General features: G+C 34.8%; 2 protein-coding genes across 3 annotated transcripts in view; one reads left to right on the top strand and one right to left on the bottom strand.

Annotated features, from left to right (window-relative positions):
- Positions 1–27,007, bottom strand: part of LOC129744755 (uncharacterized) — a 429,246-nt gene that overhangs the window by 108,473 nt on the left and 293,766 nt on the right. The gene's annotated exons all lie outside the window — the stretch shown is intronic.
- Positions 18,788–21,505, top strand: LOC129742117 (uncharacterized). The gene has a single exon (XM_055733962.1). The coding sequence runs from the start codon at positions 18,788–18,790 to the stop codon at positions 21,503–21,505; it is 2,718 nt and encodes a 905-aa protein (XP_055589937.1).

Raw genomic sequence — 27,007 nt, 5'->3', positions numbered from 1 at the left:
CACTGTGATCAGTGTGCTTTTGTATGTTTTGTAAAATCCCAACTAGAAAAAAAAATATTCTCGTTCATTATTCCGCCTCCAAATGAATAAATTGGTGAATTTACGAAGGCACTGGCTTTGAGATTCCGAACTTAGAATATTTTCGGTCTTTTTTTTGCCGAGGTCCCTCTTCACGCACCAACACTGTTTTAAAGTTTATAATTCCTTTAGATAGACGCAAATGCTTTTCAATGCATTGGCACTGAGCTATCCGATTGTTCAATGCTGGCTGTTATTGTTGATATTTCAATCTCCAAATTCTTGTTTCTAAAGTTGAAAATTTGAATTTTCTATTCGTTTTTTTCATTTCTACATTTTCTAATCTTTAAGACATTTCCAAAAAATCTATGTTTAAAAGCTGGCGATTTCATGGCCGTAGGAACGGGGGGTGTTTTGGGGGTTAAAACCCCCAAAAATTATCAAGCAAAATGTTCTTCTCTAAACTTGAAGGATTAAATTCATAATAAAATTTCGACGAACGAATCAAGAGTAACAATCTCGACTTAGAACTAAGACCAAACCTCGAAATCTTATCCCAGGTCCACAATTCTATTATAGATTTTCAAAAAATATTTCTCACTTGTAGATAGAAAGTTAAACACTGTACTCGATAAACGCTATCCAAAGTTATTCACATAATAAGTTGGTGCTTGAAGTATGGGTACAGACCTCAGTTTCTAATATCGAATTTTCAATAAAACTAGACTCACTTAAGTTGCCTGATTGTCCAGATTTTGCCTGATTTTTTTACTTATTTGCAAATTTATAGAAAAATTTAAATTGCGTGATAAAAAATTAGAATTTTTCCTCCATAACACTTTATAAATTAGCCCAGATTTTCCTTTTTTTATAAATCTTCATTCATTTTTTTCATAAATCTAAATTTGTTGCCTGTGACCAGATTGTGGAATCTGAATCCAGTTTATAATTCTTGATTTTCATCATTGGGACAAAATCCTGATCCGAATCTTGGATTGGCATTCAAAACTAAAAAAAGATTTATTTCACATGTTCGAAACTCATCATTCCATAATATTAAAATTACAAACTATTTTTAAAATTTGGATTTGAAATTTTTACTCTTCATTCTTATGCTGAATTGAAACTTTAAAAATTTTCATAATGGTGATTGAGAAATGAAATATTAGAGTTTCATCATTCGGAATTTTCAGTCAGGATTGGAATTCAAAATTTGTTTTCAGGTTCAAAATGCATAATTCAGATTCGGAATTAAAATTCAAAATTAAAAAAAAAATAAAAACAAAACACAAAACAGCTATAACCACTGTTATAATACAAGATCTCAACTTATTTTATAAATTGCGTACCTTGAAAAATCTAAGTTTCAATTTTTCACAGCCATTCAATAATGAAATAAATTATTAATAATAATTTATTGTTGAGAAAATAACTAGAAATGCATCTTCGGGTTTAGTAAATATATTTTATTGGTTTGTTGTTTAACATTATTTAAACTGTAGATATATACTTAACAAAAATGTAAACCAAAATCAGAATGTACGAGTTTACAAGAGTCAAAGATAAATCTGATTTGAACTGCAAACAAGTTTCTATTTCAAAAAAAACTTCGTGATCCCTCATTCATTTTTAAAAAAATTAACCACCCCCCCCCCCCCTCGCCCCATTCAGGCAGTTCTTCCTACGGCTCTGGTCGATTTTATTTTGTAATCCTGTTCTAGATCCTTTTCTAGATCCTTTACTAATATTAATTTGAGCAATGAAAAGTAAACAGTGCAAAATAAAATCAATTATGGCTTTTCCGCATTTGAGACTAATCCGTTCAAATAAACAAATTCACCAAGAAAAAATCAATTCGCTATTCTGAACTTGATCAAAATTTGAAATATTAATCTAAATTTAAATCCCAGAAAAAAAATGGAATAAAAAGAGATGAGTTGCTTCTGACAAAACGATGTTCCGAAACACCAATTCAAATTCTGACAAATCAAATATCTAATTCAGATTCCGCAATTTGAGGGTTATGAATAGTAATTTCTGAATCAAATACTGTTATTTAATTTTTAATGTTTATTTTTCATTTCATGATAAAATAAAAATAAAAATAAAAGGCAATTCAAATGAAAAACATTCTTAGATTTGGAAGTTTGAACTAATAAATTCGCCTTGAAAAAATAAATGTAATTAGCAAAAATTTATGCAAATTTAGATTTTATAAGCATTTTTTTTAATCAAACCTCATCATGGTTAGAACCAACAACTTTGAAATGAGAGTTGGAGTTCCGAATTGCAATTCAAAGATGGTATATATTATTTACTGAAGCTTGATCTCTAAACTTGTTTTTCAAAATCTGAAATTTATACTCTGTTTTTAAAGCTTCATAATGACTCAAATAATGTCAATATTTAAGAATTTTCCACCTTTTTTTCCCAAAGTGAGAAGTTACGAACTTCCATAAAAACATTTGTCACATCTATTTTTGAGTTATGCCAAATATCCGTACCCAAAAAAACCTTCTTTTAAAATGTGGTCCCTTCTTTAAAAAGCTCTTTATCTTAAACTTACTTGGGAGCTCCCCCATCTTTTCCAATTTTGTCCCCCACCGTTTGAAAAGAAAAAAAATTCGCATATTGGAATTTACTGCACATTGTACTTTATGGAAATAGAATTTTGAAAACCGATCAATAGCGTGGATCAGGACAGTTTTTTGAGTATATTCCTAAAATTCTGTATTATGAGCACTTCCAGCCCCTGATAAGCTTTAGATGATGTATTCTTTGGAGTTTAAAAAAATAAGCTATCGAAATTTGAAAAAAAAAACGATGAAAAGGATTTTTAATAAACATTTTCAAACAGCTTTTTTCACCATCCACGCCCTTCGAAGCAGCGAATATCTATCCTTTTTGTCCCAAAATAACGATAAAAATGTTTCGCCATATGCCAAACTCGTGGACATGAGACATTATAGCTTGAAGTTTTCCCAAACAACACTTATCATGGTATGAAAATTATCGATTTTATACAGTGCCAATTTATTTTTTTAAATAAATTTATTAAAGCAAAAAATATCAGTTGCATCACCAAATAATTTCTCCGCGTTTTTTATTTTCTCTTTGAAAGTCAAATATTCAAAAATGTTGGCAAAAACAAATTTCTAAGTTAATATTTCTCCCGTATATTGGGGCAAGTGTAAATGCAAAGCTTATTTTCAGATGCGTCATAGTAATAGTTTCAAAATGGATTTAATACGTATATCTGTTTGTTTGTTTTATCAAGTTTAATTGATATATCTGAAGTATTTCAGCAGTATAAATTTATGTTTGTTATTCCACTTTTAACGAATGCTGTTCAAAGCAAATGACCTTCATTTACAAAGACATTAAAGAATTTTAAATATCCGCTTCAGTTTCATCATTCGGAATACCCCTTCTGGTCTTTCTAACATATTGAATCATTTTGAAGATGAATTTCTTAAAAGTTCGACGTTTTCCCTTGCCCAACCGTGTAAGTTGACAGGAGGGAATATTGTTTTGAACACTTTAAAAGTAGTTTTTCTCATAAAAATTTTGCTTCCAGTTGTATATCAGTTCTAAAGTCTCACTTTTCAAAAAAGAAGCTGATCAAAAGTCTCTTTTATGCGGTCATGTAACACAAAACACTTTTCATGTTAAGTACGTACTTGAATTGGTATGTAAGCAAAAAGTACGATGTTTTTTTTTCAGAATTATTTAAAAGTATCAAAGTAACAATTTTTAGAAGAAAACATATGTTTTTTATTTTTGTTTGTTTTGTTTTTAGTGTTCCTGGTGTTCCTTGAATGAAAATACTTTCGAAAAATGAATTCCCTCACTTTTGGTCAATAAAATCAGATTATTTCACTGATACCTTTCACTTATGAACACGTCAGTCCAATCTTATCTAATTTCAAGAAAAGGCTCTTGATCAGTTTATGTAGCGGATCGGATTTTTTTTATCTTTTTTTTCAGTTAAGTACATTTTTACATGTTCAACAAAATGTTTTCGATCTACCTCTGTAGAAAACATCTTATTCATATTTCTGTTATCAATATGATTCAAAAATAGCCTTGTAGGCAAAATGGGTTAAAAAATTGTATGTAAATTCCTTACTTTAAGTATTTTTTTTTCGACTGTCCGCAAAGTGTCATACCATTATTTCATTAGCATCAGAACTAATTTTTTATTTTTTAGACAACAAATGCTATATGGACAACAAATATGGAAGTATTTTTGCAAATCTTTCAATTGGTTTTGATTCGATTGATAAAATATCAATCCGTGTCACATCTAGGCGTCATTTATTTCCACGGGCTATGTACAATTAAGCAAGAAAAAGCACATCTAGGTTGCATATCGCCCCCACGTGCATAAGAAATATAGGCACTTGATTGAGAAACAGGCGCCTAATTGTTAAATTTTTCCAGCGATCAATGAACAGTATGCTTTGGTTACTATTCACTTGCAACGGCGCACATAGGAGTACTCTATGGAAAAAGTTGGCCAAAACCTGTTTTTCTCTTTAAAATGATAAATAATCTCTTTTTCGTAGTTTTCCAGTATTCACGACTTATTTTTAATCAAAAATTCTAATTTCTTAATGTTGGTCTTTTTGGGTCACTCGCTGCACCCTTATAAAATGTTTGTTTTCAAGTAAATTCGAAGCAAACCAGCCGATCAACTATCAGAAATGATGAAAAATACTATTTTTAAAGCAAACAAATCAAACGCTTTAAAAAACGTTTGTATAACACAAAGTAAATGCATGGCATGCTCGCTATCTGATACAAATTCAGGGACAAAAATCGCTCAAATTTTTAGATTCCAATATTGAAAATAGCTCGAGTTCGCAAGTATGCGCACGATTTTTCTTTTGGACATGTTTAAGGAAGTTAGAAGCATTCGTGTGATATGTGAAATTTTTCCCGGCGGAGCCCGGAAGATTAACTTTAACACTAATTTGTAAAAAACAATATAAGTTTGTTCAAAAACATTGCACTATTTTGTTAAGCTTCTCTACTACATGTGTTTATCGAGAAATGAACGCAATTTCAACCACAATTAGTTGGTTATATTAGAACTGAAGATTTGTAGAAGAAATTTGGTTAATAGTCACATTATTATGCGTGTTACGCAGTCTGTAATTGTACGTGTTTACATCAAATTTTTGAAGACAAAATTTATAATTTTGATACATCAAGGTTTCGAGTTATACCATTACGAACTCAGTATACCGATGGTTTAAAATCGACATTTCTAATATACAACAACTATCTAACAACCGAAAAACCTAAAAAAAAATTTTTTTTTCAAATTTTAATTTCGAGGTTTTGGCCAGGATTTGGGGTAAAATACTCCCGTGTGCGGCGTTTGCTTGACCATAAGGACGAAAAACAAGCCCCTCAAAGAAAATAAAATCTCTAAAAATAGATTTTGGCGAAAATAATGTATATTTTTATTCAATCGGCAAAATGTCATTCTGGATCACATCTAGGCGTCATTCAAAACCATGTGCTGTACAAATAAGCTAGGAATCAAGTAGAAGAAAAAATCACACCAAGGCTTCACCCTTGCATTGAAAATATGCATGGTTGGGAAATACGCGCCAAAATATTACCACTGGTCAGTATGCTATGCCATGGTTACTATCCCTCGCGACGTATGTTCACGACGCATCGACCATGGAGACGAAAAACAAACCGCCCAAAGGAAAAAAATCTCGAGAAAATGGATGTCATGACTTTAAATTGTTTCGAAAAACTACAAATTTTGTATGGGAGCCCCCTTCCCTTAAGTCGGATGGGGTTTTGACTATTACAGAAACCATCTCCGGCCCCAAAAACCCTCAGATGCCAATTTTGACGATGATCGGTTAGTAGTTTCCGAATCTATAGGGAACAGACAGACAGACAATCATTTTTATATATATAGACTAGCTGACCCGGTGTGCGTTGCAACACCTTTCAAAAATAAATTAAATTTTAAGATTTTATTTGTTTTTTATTTGTTTGAAGCTTCCCTTTCCCCTTCTCATCCGCAAAAGCTGGAAGAAGGTAGGGATCCAATTTTTTCATAATCCATATCAAATTTGGTTATTTTGGTTGATAAGTTTTAAGCGATACATCAACATTTCAATGGAATCTTTTCGTCCCTCACCTCTCCACACTGCAAGGCAGAGGGGTCTGTAGAATTCCAGAGAAACATATTTTGTAGTCAAATACCTTCCCAGGTCAAATTTGATTTTTTTTTTGCTTGATTTCTTCTATACCAAAATGTATTGGAACCCCTCACCATTTCTTATGTACACACTGGAAAAAGATGGTGTTTCAAATAATCATAGAACCATTTCTCGTACCCAAATGATTTCTCATGTCATATTTGCTTCCATTTGTTTGATAAGTTCTTGATTTATGCAAAACAATTATGTGAGTTATGTTATGAGTTATGTGAGCTCCCCTCTTCTCTAACTTTTCCACAATTGAAGGAGAAAGGAGTCTCGAATACGCATATTACTATTTATCGATTCCAAATGCCCTACCATATTGAATTTGTTTCCATTTGCACGATTAGTTCTCGAGTTATGCGAAAAATTGCAACGGAGCCCCTTCTCTCCTTCAAATCACCCACTGGAAGGAGGCAGTAGTATACAATATTCATAGAAACATTCATCGTAACTAATCAAATACCCTACCAAGCGAAATTTGATTCCATTCACTGGATAAATACTCGAGTTATGTAAAAAACTGTATGTAAGCACAGTTCCAATTTAAAATTTCCCCACAGGAAGAACAGAGGGATTCTCAAATTATCATAGAGACATTTCTCGTATTCAAAAACCTTCCCATGCCAAATTTAGATCCATATGCTTTAAAAGTTTTTCAATAATGCTGGAAAATGTAAAGGAGCCTCCTCATCTCTTTCTATCTCTCCACAAAAAGAAGAGAAGGGTATCAAATATTCATAAAAACCTTTCTCGTACCCAAATACTTCTCCAAGCCAAATTTGGTTCTATTTGCTCCAACTTTTCCTTTTTTTATAGGAATTTAACCCATTAAGATGATTCTTCCTCGATTTGCTCGAACAGTTCTCAAGTTATGCTATAAAAAATGTAAAGAAGTCCCTCTCCCCCTCCCTGCCTTTATTCCCACTGAAAAAGGGAGGGGTCGAAAACATCCATAGAAACATTTCTTGTGTTCCAATGCCCTTCCATGCCAAATTTGGTTCCAATATCTTGATAAGTTCTCGAGTTATGAAAAAAATTGTAAGGTAGGCCCCTCTCCACTTTCTATCTCTACACGGAAAGGAGGGAGGGGTACCTAATATTCGAAGAAACATTCCTCGTACTCAAATACCATCACATGCCAAAATTGATACCATTTGCTTGAATGGTCTTCGAGTTATGAAAGCATTTGACTATTGTTAAGGAGGCCCCTCCCCCCTTCATGAAAGAGGGAGGGGTCTCAAACCATAATAGGAACCTTCCCCTGCCTCAAATACTCCCACCTGCCAAGTTTCACGCAAATCGGTTCAGTAGTTTTCGAGTCCATAGGGAACAGACAGACAGACAGACAGAAATCCATTTTTATATATATAGATATCTTCAGACAATAAAATGGGAAGATTCTATCAATAAATATATCATCTTATTTATTTATAACTTATTTGTCAATTCAATAAATTATCTTATTTTGTTAAAACGCTTATGGTTATCAATTTTTAACAAAAATCCTTCGATGTTTGTTAAAATTTTGTAAAATTTTTGGTAATTTGGTATGAAGGCCCCTCTTTTATTATTCAGAGAAATTTGAAATTTTTATTAGAAACCATCTCCGATTCCATAAACTCTTACATACCAAAATCCAAATTGATCGGTTCAATAGTTTTCGAATGTATAGGAAACAAACAGACGGACAAACATTCATGTTTATACATATAGATAGAAAGAATATTCAACCAATCGTTTTTTAAGTTTCACGCATTTGAATTTGTCCGTATTTAAAAATAATCTACGCATCATCAGTTAATCTTTTATTTTCTGTTTGCTTAATTTTATAATTAATTTGGATTCAAAAATCCTTGTTTAGGATCTCTTCGTTTTCTTTCGTTCGACACCAAAAAACTGTATCCTTTGCAATGTGACATTCCTCACCAGGGGGAATCGTGCACCTGAAAGCTTTGATTCTGATGGTCCCTAGTCGGCCCATCTCAACCGGGAAAGGGTTAAAACCAGCCAGCAATTTGCTCCGACGAGAAGGACCAAAACGCCGTATAGACAGACCTCTGTTTCGATATCATTTTGCTGCCACCGTTGCAAAATTCCATTTTGTAGTTCGGATCGACATCGTAAATAATTTAAAAGGTTCACTCTCTCTGTGTCGTCTGTCTCTCGTCGACTTGTGGTGCCAGCCTTGAAACCATATCGCACAGTGGGAATTTTCAAACAAAATTTACGCGTTTCCGAAGTATTGTCGATACACGAAAGTAAAAGCTAAAGAAATTGTGCAGAATTTTCTTTGAAATCCTTCATTAATCATTTCAGAATGTAAAAAACGAACACATATTGTATCTCAATGAAACTTGATAATTCCTCGATGATTTTTTTTTCATAGTTTTCTAAGATTTCTTTTACTTTTCTCTAAGCGTTTATCTTTCGAGTATTTAATGGTTAGCATCTAAAAAATTCTAAAACCAACAACCCACAGAAAGTGTACTATGTATGCCATAACCGGGATTCGATCTCATGACCGTTGGCTTAGAAGACTTGAATGCTATCCTCTACACTTCATGCTGTGGCGTAACAAAACTGTATATTTCACAAAAAATGATATGACTATTTTGGTGAAATATGGTTATAAAATACTGTCAAGAATGTCGTTTAAAATATGTTTTTGCGATATTTTGGTAAAAAGTATCATGATTGACAAGAATCTGCTTCTGTGGTGAGAAAGCCAGAGTTTTCAAGACTAAAACTCTTGTTTTCGCTGACTCCAAAAGACTGAAGAGAGTATTCTCGTTTTTTTTAACTATGCATTCCACGGTCTCCTCAACTAACCGATTTTAAATTAATTTGGTTTTTATGATGATCTTGGTTTGTTTTGGTGAGATTTTTTTTTATTTTTTCATGAATTTTCATAATTTCCTTCTCAGCAAGTTTTTTTTCAAATGAATGGTTTCTTTAATACACCAATTCATAATTGTTCCATTTCTAAAAGAACTAAACTACCTATACGTAAAAAAATGCGAGGATTCGAATGTGCTGAACCGTTTCTAGATCAGGTTCCTCTGAAAGCCTCCTTTCACCAGATTTTTCCTATATTTTAATGAATAACTGGATAAAGGAGCTTGGGAAATTTGGTTTTCGTGTGTACCCGGATGAGCAATATATTGACGAGACAAGAAAAAAATACTAAAGGGTCAATAAAATCTACTGTGGAAGAAAAAAGTAAATGATTGAAGAAGTTGAATTATTTCTAAGAAAAAACGTTAACTGAACATTTTCCCCATTGTGCATCGATTGAGAAGTGGGAGGGCGACGAAATGCGTTCGGTCTTGGTTGGGTTAAATTTTGTCGAAAGTCTTTACCCTTGAAACAGCGGTCGGCCACCGTCGTTTACTCCTCTTAGGGTGGTTAGGCTCACATTCGTTCCTTTATTTTTGAATTATGACTCTAAAGAAACAATAAAGTTGTCGAAATGGTATGAATCCGTAAAAGAGCATATGATAGATATTTCTTAATTTTCGTCCTCTGTAATTATATTAGTTTAAACCATTATGAAAGTAAAAATCTTACTCCAGAAATCAACACTCAACCCTACCATGAGCTTCCACGAAAAGGTAGAGCAAAAAGGTCGCAATCTGCATACTTTAATGTGTGCTTGATCCGCTCAAATTTGCAAATGAATTTTTGGATTCCCACGGGATGCGAAACAAACGGTGGCGATGACGACGGAAGGAAGATGGGAGAAAAGCGTTGGATCTTGAGGAAATGCTCCAGGAGAACAAGAGAACAAAATTCATAAGCAAAGGTAGCCAAACTGTTGCGCCGCCCTTTGAAGGAAAGGAGCTCTGATCCGAGGAAATTGTTTTGTGCGTATGGGAGTGCATCAACAAAAAAAAGGCAGAAAGGTTAAAAAATGGGATGAAAGACGCGCATAACCGCGCTTTTAAATGTTGAAAGTGAATTCAGAAAACCAATTACCATAATCTGTTGGATTAGGGCAAGCGAATTTTGCTGGTGCCTTGGGAAAGGCCAAGGTCTTGGACGCCGCTGCTGATTATTTATTTATTGAATGTTGAAGGAAAATTGATAAAATTCGTTTGGGATGAGTTCACAATGGCTTAACTTTTCGTATTTTATCGACATGATTGATTTGAGTAGATCGGGGTGACTCTTAGTTTTACGGAGATTTCTGTCAGCAAAAATTTCATAGCCCAGCCATAGTATTAAAAAGGATCTATTTGATGTTAAATTGTAACTTTTTTTACTCAGGTCACACCTTTACATCAGTGTTTTTTTTGTTTGAATTTTCACCATAAAATTTTAAATAATCAGATGAAAAGTTTAAGGTAAGAATTACACTAGTTTACAACATATTTTATGTTACAAATTGGGGTTTGGCTATAAGAAGTGATCATTAGTGGTCACCGCTGGAAAATATGACACATGGCATATGTTTTCTTGAAAATAATGTTATTTTTCATTCTTAAATAGGCACAGCTAGTTTAAGATTTTTTGTATGATAATTTGCATAGAAAAATGAAATTTTTGAAATTTAATTAAGCCAAAAAAAATCAGGTGAGCTCTAAGTAGAACATTTTATCACTATGTATAGCCTAAAAAGGCAAATTCGGAGCCCAAAGAAAATTGTTGCAAATTTTAAAACCTTCAAGGGTCTCTGAACACAAAAATGCGTTGGTTATTAAAATAAGCACAAATTTATGTTTTCGATCGGGAAGATGTTTTTAAATTATAATTTTTGACTTTATACGATACGAGATTTTATTCGAACAACTTTTATTTGAAATACTCGACGATTTGACCATTTTCGTGGTCTTTCTCGAGGGAACTGGAATTTCATTTTAATATAATTAAGTTTGAGCATCATTCTAAAATGTGTAAACTCACAGCAGACAGTTATTGACAATAACCTTTGTTTTTTCTCCAACGGCTAGGTGTCCAGTATTGGTAGCTCTGTGGGGGATATTGTTGTTATTACATTTGCAGTCGTATTTTTTAATTGAGAATCTTACAATTTGATCCGGATAGACAAAATTATTTTTCATAGGATTTCCTATGGTCGGTCTTTAACATTTTGAACTATGGATGTTGTGTTATGCGGATTGTGTGAGTATTGTTGGAGTGAACTTTAAAGTTGGTAAGTGAGATTTGAATCGGTGTAATGTGGGAGTTTTGTGTATTATTTGATCGGGATTCGACCAGACCGAGCAGAATGCCAAATTGAAAAAATGAGATATCTATAGCAGTGAATGCAAAACATGGTAAACTACCTATCCAATGAAAATCAGAACATTTTTCCCATTTTAAAGATTGTATTAGAAAGTTTCAATGTTGCAAACAATGGAAACGGCAAAAATGCGAACTGCAAGACACTTAGGAAGTTAAAATTAAAAACATGTTTTGCTCATGAAAATTGATTATGTGTGAAATAATCTTATGGTCGGCAACCTGCGGCTCTTTACGTGTGAAGCTGCGGCTCTTCAGCTGTATGCGTAAAAATTTTGGAAATCCCCAGAATGTACTAGAACAAACTGACAGAACATAAGTTTTTCTTCAGGTCTTTTTTACCAAGATTCAAAAAGAAAAATAACTAATATAGAACAAATTAACATCCTGTCTAAAGCACTCCACTATCGCCAGTTTGGAAGCAACTTTAGATTTGAAAATCAGATAACATTCTCCACTAAAAATTTTGATAAAGTATTGACAATTATTGTTGACTTTGTTTCCAAAATTCCGAAATTCTTGGCGAAACTATGAAGTATTGAATATAAAAATTACTGTTTACCAGATGTTGAGTGCTGAATCAGTTTTGAGAATCACATATAGAATATGATTATTTATGGGTTTTTTTTTTAGTGTGCATGTGCATTTTATTCAATTAGCTTTGAATAATAACTTACAACAATTATCTGCATCCAACTTTGATTCTTAGTTCGATAGTTTGATTCAGTTCCTTTATTCTGTTTGTTGTAACTATTTTATGTCTGGTTCCAAAGTTGGTTCCGTTATCTAAGTCTTGAATTTTGGGTCAGTTGAATTTTATATGATATCAAAGTCGATCGGAATTCAATTTTGTTTTCAGAAATCAAAATTAGAACAAGAAAGCTGAATCGAAATTCATGTTAGATTTCTGTAACAAGATTTTTTCCAGAAGTCTCATAACAGTGTTATCAAATCTTATGACCTTTCGAAAAGTTTAACCAGTTTTTTTTATTATTTTTTGAAGTTTGTATTCTGAAAAATGAGTAGATGGCAATTTATAATTATTAATTTTGTATATTCTAAGGAACAAAAAATATTTTCCTACGTGAAATGATAAAATTCAAGTGTAAAACTTACAAATATACCCCTTTCCTATGACTTCTAAAGGATGTTTTAAAAAGAATGAAATAAATTTAAACAAGTTATAAATATTATCAATGGAATTGTTTGTGATGTGAAATGTGATATGATGTTTTTTTGTGATACTGTTCCTCTTTTAGTTTGCAATTTCATAAAAATGCAAGAATAATTCTTTAAGCTTTTCTTTTTAAACATTACGAAAGTCTATTTTATATTTGAGAATCGGTATTCTAAAGAATTTCCCCAAAGTACAAAATGTTAGATTCTATCATACTAAGCGTACGTTTGCCAATTAAACATGTAAAATATGTGGATTTTTATAATAAAAAGGTTTAAACCTCGTTTAAAAATAAAAAAAAAACAAATTTGATAAAACTAGCACAGAAAAATTGAGCATAATTTTGTCCAAATAAAATCGGAAAGCTGGAAGGCACACCCTACAATAATTTATACATTTCTTCTTTTATTTATTGAATTAAGAAAATATTTCAGGAGTTTCCAGCAAATCAAGCATTGTGTTCTGATAAGGGAGTATTTTCTCGTCATTAAAAAAATGTAACGATTCTATCTCCCGATTTACTTTTTCTTAGATTTGTCAAAACTCAAAAAAATATAAAAATTATCAGGTTTTGAAACATATTTTGCAATATATTTGAAAGTGAAGAAATTGTAGGAAAACATTTAAAATCCTTTTTAATTGTTAATTTTCTTGGATTTTGTTAGGAATAAAATTAATAAAGCCAGGCAGGGCCGTAGGAAGAACTGACTCATGCGTGACAATGCACGACAAAAAAAATAAATCAAATAATGTCTGTAACTATATGATTATTCATTTTTAAGTTCATTTTCATTAAAAGTTTTCGTATGAAATCGTAGCTTAAGGGGGGGGGGGCGTAGTGTCTAACACTTTCACAAAATCGATTTTTTTATTTTTTTATTTTCTTATTGTAAAACATTTCAAGAATGTTGTGTCAAATTTTCAAGTCAATTGAAGCAAAACTGTAGAAATTATAGGCCTTTATCTTCTCCTATCTAATACTGCAAGAAAGCAAGAGCAGAAACTTCAAACGCGTTTTTCTCGAAAGCACATTTTTAAAGTCCGTGGACATCGCCATTTGAAAACTACTTATCCGATTCTTTTCAAATTTGGAACATATTTTCTACATATAAAATACCAGACCCCAACGTTTTTCTTTTTTGTTTTTTTTTTTACTTGGGGAAGACTTTACAGGTGAAAAATGGCGGATTTTTTCGTGAAAAATCGTAGTTTTTACTTCAAACAGCCACAAAAATTTCATAAAATTTTTTTTAAGTTAAATTTAAACGTTGGGGTCTAGAAAAACATCTATTAAAAATATTTTGCTCTGATTTGTTGACTTCAGATGATTCTGTGCTGAGATACTGTGTCCACCGCAAATCCTGTTTTCTAAAAGGCATCGTCGAAAGTGCTCCGTCCCGGCTCATTTTTCAATATTTTTCTACGAAAAAATTACTAAATGTTCTTTTAACAATGCTTTGTATAATCCAAAAAATTTTAATACATTTGTTTGAACGATAGCTCTAGAAAAAAATCGTGAAAATGGTGTTTTTTTATACCCGTTAGACCCTACCCCCCCTTAAGAACAGTGGTTCTAAACCTCAAAGGTTAGCTAAATTTTTAAAATGAAACCTTCAGTCACAAAATAAGGAATTCGCTTCCATCGATGGTTGAAATCCTTGAATATTTATGGGTCTGGTAGATCGAACTTAGTTGATTTGAGCAAAAAATACATTTTATAAGGAGAGCCATTTAAAAAAAAATTATCTTGTGATTAAATCAAACAAGCTTAATCTTCTTAACCCAAATTCAAAAATTTAAACCTTTGATTAAAATAAATCAAATTTAAATGAAATGTTAAAGATAAAAAAATTTCGGTTCAAATTTGCATCATGCAAACTTGAACCAAATTTATGATTTTAATTTGAAATTTGGCTTTTAAAAAAAGTACAATATAAAAAATGTTTAACAATACACCGAGAAAATATAGAATTTTGTGCATATTTTTTAGGTGAAGAACATGTTAGTAGAAGGTTTTTCTTTGACAGCATTTTTCAAATGGAAAAAAAAATTGGATGATTTTTTTAAAATAAAATTTGGGTTTTTACCAAACGATTTTTTTTTGAGGAGAGTAGGCGTTGGTTGAATGTGACAGACGTGGTTTTTGGAGCTGAAAATTTTAAATTACCAAAATTTCAACAATTTAATGTAAATTTAAATTCAGCTGTCGATTTTTTAATCGGTAATACCAAAAGTATTTACGTGATAGATAGTTTCATTGGTAAAAAAATTTGAACGGAACCGTTAATTAGGATGGATTACGATGCTTGCCTTGATTGGGAAAAACTAGAAAATTGGAGCGTGCATCAAGATCCAGAAAAATTCAGCTAAGTATCCGTTTATTTCATTTTTTAATTTTTCCAAAAAAATATTTGGTTGGAATAGTTCCACGGTAAGATGATGAGTATGAATGAATGTTTAATTATTTATTGATATAAAATTCAAAATTGCTTAACTCTATTTATGGGGATTAGTGGGGGGTTGGATAGGTCATCAAACGAACGAAAGACTGAAATACAATGGATTGTGGGTTCAAGCCAGCCGGAGTATCTCGGCAAGTTTGGAATTATGCGAAGGATATTAGGGTATCTTTTGATAATTCTAAATTTGTTTCGAACAGTTGGAAGAGAGTTTGATGAGTCAAACCTATCCCAAACCAGTGGTAATGGACCCCTTGGTAGTACTGTAAAAATTGTTTGTGAGTTAAGCATGAACAAAATTTGAATGTGTGATCGAGACTTCCCGTACCGCCTCGGGTCGAAAGACCTATCAGCCACTGGTGGGTTCTCGTACATACATACATACATACATACATAAAATTTGGGTTTTTAACAGAAAACAAAATATAGAAAATAATTCAAATTCTACTGTATATTTGTGATTTTTAGTTGATTTGTGGGTACAAACAAATTTTGATTAAAAATTTTAAATCTGGAAATTTAATTGACAAGTTTTTAAGTTCATGATCTCTTGGATTCCTCAAAAATGTTTATGTTGCTTCTGAATCTGCATTCTGAATCTGAATTCTGAACCTGAATTCAAAAATTGAACTGTGAATCTGTTTCCGAAATTTCAAACGATTTTTGAAATGTACCAAAAAGCCGACCAGATCAGAATTTTATGAATGATGTATCTAAATTCTGTAGTTTTGGTAAATTCATTATTTAAATAATTGAGTTTTAATCTGTATTGTGAATCTGAATTAAAATATGAATTTCAAATGATGCATCTGAATTTCCATTTTGGATCGCCATTTAGAAGCTTTAAAGGTTTGAATTTTGTGTGAGAATTAAGTTTAAGAACTTCTAACTCGAATATTTTTCCATTTTTAATATTCGAAAACTATTATCAAAATATTGAAAATGCATATGATTTTCGAAAAACATGATTCAAATTTTATTTGAAATGCAAAACCCTATTTGAACAGGATTTCAAAGCAGCTTTTCATTTCTAGTTTCTTATGATTATTCGAACTGAAAATCAAGAATCCTAAACTGGGTACAGAATCCGAATTACGAAAATAGAAATACATAGTTGGTTATGGCAATATGAAACCAGAACCCCCAAAACGGGATTAATTTAATTTAAAATTTTATATCCAGGCCTGAATTTCTAAGAACAAGTGAGAAAATTTAGAAAAACTAAAGCAAAATTTTGAACTTGAGATGGGTTTTTGGCATTAGTTTTTTGTCTAGATTGTTACTCTTGAACAATCTTACTCTATTAAAATAATTTGATTCTAAATTTAAAATTTTGAGTGTAGAGTAGAATACCTCGCTTGCTTTTTTTGGACCCTCATGGGGGGGTTAATGTTATACAATGCAGGCTAAAATTGATCCTAGGCTGAGAACAAGATCTCATGTCAAATTTGGGCCCGATAGAATCACGGAAAGGGTTTGCTCAACAAGCCTGAAGTTTGTAAGGGATTTTGAGACATTTTTTTCGGGAGGAACATAAAAAAACCTGTTTTTTAAATAACTTTGGTCCCCTTCAATCGATTTCCTTTTAATACGGTTTTTCTAAAAGCCTAAATTATGAAACATATTTCATCCGAGGACTACATTAACGAGGCACTGCGTCGAATATTTTGTCGCAGCATTAACAATGATGAGTATCACTCTTAAAAAAGGTAGCCCATTTTTGAAGCATATTAACTTTTTTAGCACGAATCGAAATGCAGTCTCGGATGAAATATTTATCATAATTTAGGCTTATAGAAAACCGTATTCAAAAGAAATCGACCGAAGGGAACCAAAGTTTTTTTTTTGAAAAGCTGGTTTTCCATGTTCATCTCGAACAAAATGTCTCAAAATCCCATACAAATTTCAGGCTCGTTGAGCGACCTCTTCCCGTGTTCCGATCTGGCCCAAATTTGACATGAGATCTTGTACTAGGCCTAGGATCAATTTAAGCCTACAGCGCATAACTTCTTCCAAAGTCGGGTCATTTGAGGCACTCTTGTCTACACCCTTTTAAATTATAAGAAATGGTGACTGTAGTTGACTAATAAAAATCTATCGGCGAAACTGAGTTCTGCTATAGAACTTCTTTCCAATTTGAATCTAAGATTCAAAATTCTTATTGGAACTTTTTCAACTAATTAAGCCTCAATTTCTTACTTTTGATTCTTATGTCCTTTGTTTTTTCAAAAACTACACCCCCCTCCCCCCCTAAAATAAATACTCTGAATTCAACATATCATTCTTGATCGATACTACACCGATCAGGAAATCTGAATTGTTTCTGTTTGTAATATGTGTCCTCTATGTTCACTTGACACTGTAATCAATTTGTTCGAAAACATCAATATCTGTACATGTACCCTAGAATAACATTAACTCTCTCGCAACACCAAACATAACGCCGAGAGAGTTCTCACATAATAGTGTAGTAAGCCATTTTAGATATAAGTTAGAATAGAATATAACGTTGAATTGAACGCACGGATTTCTCTACTTTCCCAATAAATCATATAAGTTAAAGGTCCATCCAAGCGACTTAATTACCTTTGCTAGAGTGCATCCGAAAACGCGATCTGTAAGTGGTGGCAATCTAATTGCACAGTGGTACTTCGCACAATCAACCCCAAAGAGTGCAAACGAAAATCTCCCCCCGAGCGGGTGATCAGCTGTTGGTGCTAAGTGAAAGCGACTCACCTTACATTCCTGCTGCTGGTGGATGCCGTCGACGAGAGACGGGAAGAAATACCCCGAAATCCGAACCCCCCCATCGGCCGAGCCCGAACATTTGGTCCTTCGAACCGGATTCGAGGACAGAAACACATCAGGACCGGCAGAGGAACAGGAAAATCGCCATCTTCCGAGCGCCATAGCAGTTGTGGTTTGTACGAAATCAACACCAAGGTAGGCCAGCTTTGTGATTTTCTCACTTAGGAACACTGTTGTGGCCTATTTTCACTTGGCCAACGGAATATTCCGCAAATTTTGCGCTCAAACTAACCGACACGGATTGTTCATCACTTGATTGATGATTTGTTGTCGGATCAAAACAAACGTAGAATTACACTGCAGTACAAGTAGTTTGCAACACAGTACAGCGCAAAAGTTTTGCAACAAGGGAAAATCAAAAACTTTTTTTTATAAAATTGCATTTTGTGGCTAAAGGTCAGCTCTGCGGCGAATTGCAAGTGCATCTAGGGTGGTGCACTCTACAGTGTCGTTCAAAATTATAGCAAAACTTAGAAAATTGGAAGTTTTGATCGAAATTAAAATTCATTTTGAGTGGTCACTGAGACACTGAAGCATTGCTGAGACGCATTGATACAAGTTGCTAGACTACAGTATCGTTCGAAAGTATATCAATATTTCAAAAATAGGAGTTTTGGAAAAAATTCAAATCGCTTTCGGATTTTATTTTGTGGCGAATTTAACATTGCTGGGTGGCGTTAATATAAGTTGCTGACTACAGTAACGTCCAAAAGGATAGCAACTCGAACGAAATAAAAATAAATTATCAATATTTATTCATAAAAAAATCATCCGAAAGTCAATCGTTGGTGGTGTTTCCGATAGTTTTTTGGTGTCAATAAGTGTGATTTGAGTGGTGTTGAGTGATGACTAGCAAGGCGGAGAAAAAGTTAGCAGCGGACCTTCTAACGAGACGACGAGCGTGTGCCGAACGAGATGTGGTGGAGAAGTTCGTAGCGGATTTCACCTATGAACGGGATTGTTGTCAGGTTGCGGTACGTTTAGAGGCGCTCAACAAATGCAACGAACTCTTCTTGAACGTGCAGAACGACATCGAGATGGGTGACAGCGAAGAACGGTTCGAGACACATCTGGAGTTCCGGGCGGATTTCGAGGATCGATTTTGCAGAGCGAAAGGTTTTTTGCTGTCTAAACTGGAAAACAGGGAGCATCTTCTGAGTTCGACGATCATGCACGCATCGACTTCTCATAGCATGTCTTCCAGTTTCCATCATCGGTTGCCGAAAATCGATCTACCGAAGTTTAGCGGGGATGAATCGCGATGGATATCATTCCGCGACAATTTCATTTCGATTATTCACTGCAACGAGGACATACCGATTGTCAACAAGCTGCAGTACCTGTTACAGTCGCTTGAAGGAGAAGCCAAGAAACCGTTCGAGTCGGTGGATATCCAAGCCGATAATTATTCGTCGACGTGGGACGCGCTTAAGAAGCGTTACGATAACAAGCGATTCCTCAGAAAGGAGCTGTTTCGAGGCCTGTACAACCTTCCACCGATCCAGTATGAGTCAGCCCAAGACCTCAACACACTGGTTGATGATTTCCAGCGACACGTTAAGGCTCTGGGGAAGTTAGGCGAACCGATCGAGCATTGGGACACTCCGCTCATCTTCATCCTGTCAAACAAGTTGGATTCGGCGACGATTCGTGCATGGGAGCAAGATACTCGACAGAAGGACGAGGTGAAATACGACGAGCTCATCGAGTTTCTCATCCACCAGGTCCGGATGTTGAAATCCGTGGACAGCGATCTCCAGCATCGTTCCTCAGTGCCCACCGTTTCCAAGGTGGCCGGACAAATCACGAAGAAACCAGTTCCCATCCGATCTGTCGTGAACACAGCTACGTCCGAAACTCAATCCAGTACTTCGCCATGCCACTGTTGTTTGAGAACATATCCGCTTCACCAATGTCCAGCATTTTCGAACCTGTCAAGCTCCCAACGGCGAGAGTTTGTGACACAGCACAGTCTTTGCTGGAATTGCTTTCGCGCAAACCACCGGGCAACATCCTGCAAATCTAAGTTTCTGTGCAGGATTTGTCAAGCAAAACACCACACAATGTTGCACGACCACCAAATATCACATCTAGAGCAACTCTCTACTGAGGAACCACATCCCGTACAAGCGAATCCAGGCCCCAGTAGATTGCTTAGCCCCCCAACAGTAAATCTTTCCGTGCATTCTGATTCAACCGTTCTCTTGGAGACAGTCTCGCTGTTAGTAGTCGACCGATACGGCAGAAAGATCCAAGCACGAGCTCTACTTGATTCTGCAGCGATGTCAAATTTCATCACCAAGAAGCTGGCGAACGAGCTCGCCACCCGTCAAAGCCCCGTGGACATCGCAGTTGCCGGAATTGGAGAGTCAGTCAAGCGTATCAAGCACAAGTTAGCTGCCAAGATCATATCCAGGAACAGCGACTTCTCCACCACACTCGATTTCCTCGTCATGAAGAAACCAACATCATATCTCCCCACATCCCCGATCGCTTCAACTGCCTGGAGAATGCCGAAGGTTCCATTGGCGGATCCTCAGTTCAACGTTCCAGCAACAATCGACATGATCATCGGTGGAGAATGTTACCATGAGTTTCACACAGGCGTACGCCACTCCCTTGGTAACGGTCTCCCGTTTTTGGTGGACACCCTCTTTGGCTGGACAGTTTCTGGCAAAGTGGATTCCAGCTCCACCACCGCACCGCGAGCGTGCTTCCTCTCCACCGTTGATCAAACCCGAGAAACGATCCCTGGGGAGTTCCGGCCAATGGACACCACCGATGGGAGCCAAAGGATGGACGTTGAACCCTCCACCACTCAAATCCACAAAAAAGGATGCATCGCCCGCCATTCCCGGTCCAATAATCCCAAAACCACCCTTGGAGATTCGAACACGAAGGCCACACAACGAAACTCCACCAGAAATGCACACCACAAAATCCCTGGAAGTCACGTTCAACCCGGAAAAAAGCACGACATCGATCCTGTTGACAACAATCCACACTGCTATCGGCCACATCACCCGGTGCTCAAGGAAGCCAGCAAAACCACCAATGAACGCGTGGTATTCGACGCATCCTGTGAGCCCAATTCAGGGTACGCGCTCAACGATACGCTGCTCGTCGGTCCCGTCGCTCAACAAAGTCGACTGTCTAACACTCCTTCAAGCGCCGCTAAGGTCAACGATGAACGAGAAGACGCTGCCTGTGGATCCTGCTGCTACGTTGCCCCTTTGGTCAAGCAGCCGTCTGTTACCTGTCTGGAGTTATGCGCACCTGTTCTGCCAGAGGAGGATACTGATGGGCTCAGTAGGAGTCGCGTTCCGGAAGTGCACATCACAGCTAGTGAACTGTCCAGGAATCTACATTCCTCCAACTTTCCCGAAAACCCTGGTTGGTATTACGACCATGCATGGCAATCCTCATCCTTGGAAAGCTGGCCTTATTCCGTCGCCTCGCGGCTTCATCCAGGTCGAGATGGAGTCATTAAGCCAGCCAAGCGAGATTGTCATCTAACTCACCGCCAGCAGTCAACAGGTCAACGCGACAACCCCGACAACTAGAAAGCTACAAAGACCGGTAGAGCACGCCGAACGTGCTCAACGCGCTATTGGAGCGCTAACAGGTGATTAGCGTTCCTATCATTCCATCCATATCGTTCGATCTACCGGGTCTTTGTTGCTTACAGTTCCTTAGACGTCCTTTTGTACCCGCCATCATCGAGATCCTTCTACAAAGACCGGCAGAGCACGCCGAATGTGACTCACTGCGCATGTCGAGCGCTAATAGGTGATTAGCGTTCCAAGTTGTCACATTTTCTTGTTCGATCTACCGGTTCTTTGTCGATTGCAGATCCTCTCCTACAACTATCCAACATTTTCATCGAGTATTCGTCAAAATATACCAAGCCACCACAACGCAGAATCGTCCAAGATCGGTAGAGCACGCCGAACGTTGCTCAACGCGCTGAAGGAGCGCTACCAGGTGATTAGCGTTCCTATAACTTTATCATACTCCGTTCGATCTACCGGGTCCCATTATCGTTCACAGCTTCTGCACCAGTTCCAACGCTGAGACAAAGCAGGTTCTTCGATGTGCGACGTGCCCAGTGCGAGGTGCCTTTCTGACCAAATCGAGAAGAATGCAGCAGCCTATCGGACGCAAAGATGGTTGAAACAGCTGTTTCAAGGTGGCCGGAATGATCGATACTACACCGATCAGGAAATCTGAATTGTTTCTGTTTGTAATATGTGTCCTCTATGTTCACTTGACACTGTAATCAATTTGTTCGAAAACATCAATATCTGTACATGTACCCTAGAATAACATTAACTCTCTCGCAACACCAAACATAACGCCGAGAGAGTTCTCACATAATAGTGTAGTAAGCCATTTTAGATATAAGTTAGAATAGAATATAACGTTGAATTGAACGCACGGATTTCTCTACTTTCCCAATAAATCATATAAGTTAAAGGTCCATCCAAGCGACTTAATTACCTTTGCTAGAGTGCATCCGAAAACGCGATCTGTAAGTGGTGGCAATCTAATTGCACAGTGGTACTTCGCACAATCAACCCCAAAGAGTGCAAACGAAAATCTCCCCCCGAGCGGGTGATCAGCTGTTGGTGCTAAGTGAAAGCGACTCACCTTACATTCCTGCTGCTGGTGGATGCCGTCGACGAGAGACGGGAAGAAATACCCCGAAATCCGAACCCCCCCATCGGCCGAGCCCGAACAATTCTCCAAATGACCATTCTCTAATTATTATTTTCAAAAACGAAAAAAACGAATTGAATTTATTGTAATTACTATTCAATATCCATGAAGGAAATATTTATTCTGCTTTCGATGATGTTCATACCCAGTGATTGACAATTAAATGAAATTTTGTTTATATCTGGATTTAAATGTTCTAATCCTCAGAGTTTTTTTTTCGGGTGGTGAAAGAGCTATCAAAAAAAATTGTGAATTGAATTTTAAAGTTTTAAGGTTGTTGTTGCAAATTGACGTAGTCAGAAATATTATTGGATTCTTCAGTTATTTTTAATTTTTTAAAAACATACGATTCCGCTATATTTGGAAAAAATGGGTAACTGACAACATAATTTTTTTAAATTAAAAATCTAATGAACACGTATGAAAATTTGAAGTTTTTGATAAATTTGTGATGCTATAAAGGCAACGCAAAAAACAACAATTGCAGTAATTTTCAGATCTCTTAAAACTAATTTTTGTTTTTTTTTTCGGAACATAAGGATGCTACACACGTTTAAGGGTTAAAATTATACTACAAAAAAATTCTACTAGCTAAAATCTTAAAAATAAATTTTTGGATGAATGAAACTTCTAACGCGTGATGCAACAAAATCAAAATCCGGCATACGGAAATGAGATTTACAAGGTGTCCCTTTGTTTTGCATGTTGTTGCATCTTACCCCGGACAGGTAACGGAATTTTAAAAATGTTTATTTAAAAAATATTGATGGTTGTCCGGAAAATATTTTACATCAATAGTGTTGGTATAGGATGATGAAACCAGTAAACTGTTTTGAGGTGATATCATTGAACCGATCCGTGATACTGCGTAAAGTTTTTACGCCATCGTTGTTCAAATTTGTGCATTTATTGCTCGATTTATTAAATTTTATATGAAAATAAAAAACTTTGAAAAACCAGCTCAAGATATGCGCATTTGTGTCATCATCATCATTTTGTATATTATAAATTAGGTTTATGGTTTATTTTTATAAATTGTAGTGCAAAACCTCGTGGCTTACATAAAACTTGCAGCACTCTATTGATCAAATTTTATATTGGGTACGAAAAATACAAAGAAAACCTGTATCTTCTTTTTCCGTTTTGGCGTGTTTAAACTATTTTTTTTTTTAAATGTATCTTTATTAGTACCAATTCATCATTACATTTATATTACATTAATCACGGTGTCTCTGATGGAACGATTTTATTTATCGAAAATTAGCATCGCTTAATTTTGCACCATTCGAAAGCTGGGACTTTCTCCTTTCATTTGAGCCCAAATTTGAAATAATCCACCGGGGGGTCTAGAACATTTTATTTTTTTGAAGATTTTTTAACCTTTTGAACGGTTTTTTCAAAGACAAAATCATACTAATCACTGTGGAAATGCTCGTCTTACCTTCAGCGTAAATCCGACATCATATGTTAATAACGTGATTTAATAGGAAATTTCCCTGGCTACAATTTTGTAGAAGACATCAAAGTGATACAAATTGGAAGATAAGAGTTGGAATGTCACAAACAGAGTGATTATTATTTCATTTGAAAAATCTAATAAAACTTCTCATCACTGATTGTACATGACCAGAAAAATTATTCTACGCGCTTAGTTATTGATTGTAGAGTGTATAAATGTTCAAAACGGTTTATTGACAATAGAAAATCAATCTTTTACATGAAATTAATCAGGATTATCTGAACTCTTGAGCATTTTTGGGGTTCTATTATTCCGGAACAAATACCAAATTAATTTTTTTTGTCTTATTTTTCAAAAAATCCCGAAGTAAGGGATAAATAAAGTATGAGATATTTTTTTCCAAAGTATTGAAAATTTGAATAAATTTTTGATTTGATTTTTAAGCGTTTCAAACCACTGACTGCTTTAAATACTGTTCATGACACGATGTTATGTTTTGTTTTCATAGAAGTAAAAAAATAACATTTTAGAGGAAAGCCAAAAATGCAGAAATCCACAGACGAATGTTTGCAGTGTTCCATAGTATCATGTTTTGTTTTTAATTTTATTTAGGAAGTTTGAAAAAAATCATCAATTTGAACAAATGCAAAATTTTCAGAAAACGAAATAAAAAGTTCGCAAAAAAATTGATGACTTCAGATCTGACAACTCAAAGTGAATTGAGACAATATTTTCAGATTAAAGTATTACAACAAATCAACCTTTTAAAATTGTTGAAAACAGAGTTGATGATGAGATTTTGTAATTTTCTTTTTCCTTTAAATAAAAAAAAAATCAATAAAAGACATTTGGTTCAGTTCGTGTAATTTCGAGAAAAGTGAACAATCTAGAATTTTTGCTTGAAAACTTAAATTCGACCACATTTTTACATACACGAGTGCCTCCAATAACACCAATTTATGCAAACAAACATAACCAATCGATTGAATTTTAAATTTTATATATGACACTTAATTTTCCATGTGATACCCGTGTCTAAGGTTTTACTATCAATCAAAAATGTGAAAAGTATGAAAACTTTCAGATATCATCAAACAGGATGAAAGATTTTCAACAAAGATGTTTGATTTTGAAATCCAGGTGAATTATTTAATATATGGGCTTAAATGTAAGAAGTAAATCTAGTTTGTTTCCTTATCCGCTATCTTAGCTCAAAATATAAATTACTAAATTTTCGGGTGACATTTTTTCCAGAATAAAACCCTTCAAATGTTTATAACTTCAGATAATCTTGATTAATTTCATGTAAAAGATTGATTTTCTATTGTCAATAAACCGTTTTGAACATTTATACACTCTACAATCAATAACTAAGCTCGTAGAATAATTTTTCTGGTCATAGTACAATCAGTGGTGAGAAGTTTTAATAGATTTTTCAAATGAAATAATAATCACTTTGTTTGTGACATTCCAACTCTTTTCTTCCAATTTGTATCACTTTAATGTCTTCTACAAAAGTGTAGCCAGGGTAATTTCCTATTAAATCATGTTATTAACATATCATGTTGGATTTACGCTGAAGGTAAGACGAGCATTTCCACAGTGATTAGTATGATTTTGTCATTGAAAAACCCGTTCAAAAGGTTAAAAAATCTTCAAAAAAATAAGGGGAAAGTCCCTGCTTTCGAATGGTGCAAAAATAAGCGATGCTAATTTTCGAAAAATAAAGTTTTCTCCTGGAGACACCGTGTAATACATTAAATTAGGTGTTCAGTTCAATAATGAACTTTCAGAGCCCTATAGTTTAATAATCACTAAAATTTATTTATTCGACTTAAATTTGCTGAGCACAATCAAGCATTTTTATAAAGGAGAACATCCTGTAGTGAAAAAAAAAATATTTTAAACTAAAAACTACAAACTAAAAACTAAAGCTATCCTAAAATTAAACTAATTGTGAAGAGAGCGAATCTCTGCGATGGAAGACTGCATCGATTTGCCTCTGAAGTTGGAGATGATTTTGTTGGTCATCTCTTCGATAGATTCAATGCCTGCAATCCGATGAAGATCTTCGGTGCTGTGCCAAGGTGGAAGCCGCAAAATCATTTTCAGAACCTTGTTCTGAATCCTCTGGATGGCTTTCTTCCTCGTCGCGCAGCAGCTAGACCAAATCGGAACTGCATACATTATCGCTGGTCGGAAGACTTGCTTGTAAATAAGCATCTTATTTTTCAGGCAAAGTCGGGATTTCCTGTTGATGAGAGAATAAAGAGATTTAGTGTATTTATTACATTTAGATTGAATATCTTCAATGTGATTCTTAAAAGTAAGATTCCGATCAAGTGTGAGTCCCAAGTACTTCACGTGATCAGACCATTCTAAAGAAACCCCATTAAAAGTTATGGAATGATTTTCATTAGGTTTTAAAAAATTTGCTCTTGTCTTATGGGGAAATAAAATAAGTTGAGTTTTGGAAGCGTTAGGAGAAATTTTCCACATTTTCAAGTAATTCAAAAAGGAATTTAAATTTTGTTGCAATCTACTGCGTACCACCCGTAAATTTCGACCTTTGGCTGAAAGCAAAGTATCGTCAGCAAATAATCTTCTACCTTTTCCTTCTGGGACATCAGGAAGATCAGAAGTAAAAATATTGTATAAAATAGGCCCAAGTATACTACCCTGAGGGACACCAGCTCTAATGGGTATCCTTTCAGAGCATGAATTTTGATAGCTTACTTGCAAAGTTCGGCTAGTCAAATAATTTTGAATAATTTTGGTGAGATATACAGGAAAATCAAATCGAGCTAATTTAGCTACTAAACCTTTGTGCCAAACACTGTCAAAAGCTTTTTCAATATCAAGAAGAGCAACACCAGTTGAATAACCC

Source organism: Uranotaenia lowii, chromosome 2 (assembly GCF_029784155.1).
Source record: "Uranotaenia lowii strain MFRU-FL chromosome 2, ASM2978415v1, whole genome shotgun sequence".
In the NCBI taxonomy this organism is placed as follows: domain Eukaryota; kingdom Metazoa; phylum Arthropoda; class Insecta; order Diptera; family Culicidae; genus Uranotaenia; species Uranotaenia lowii.
This window is presented reverse-complemented; position numbering and strand designations above follow the sequence as displayed.

Coding starts and splice junctions, on each gene's coding strand:
- LOC129742117 (XM_055733962.1), top strand. CDS start 18,788: ATGACTAGCAAGGCGGAGAAAAAGTTAGCAGCGGACCTTCTAACGAGA.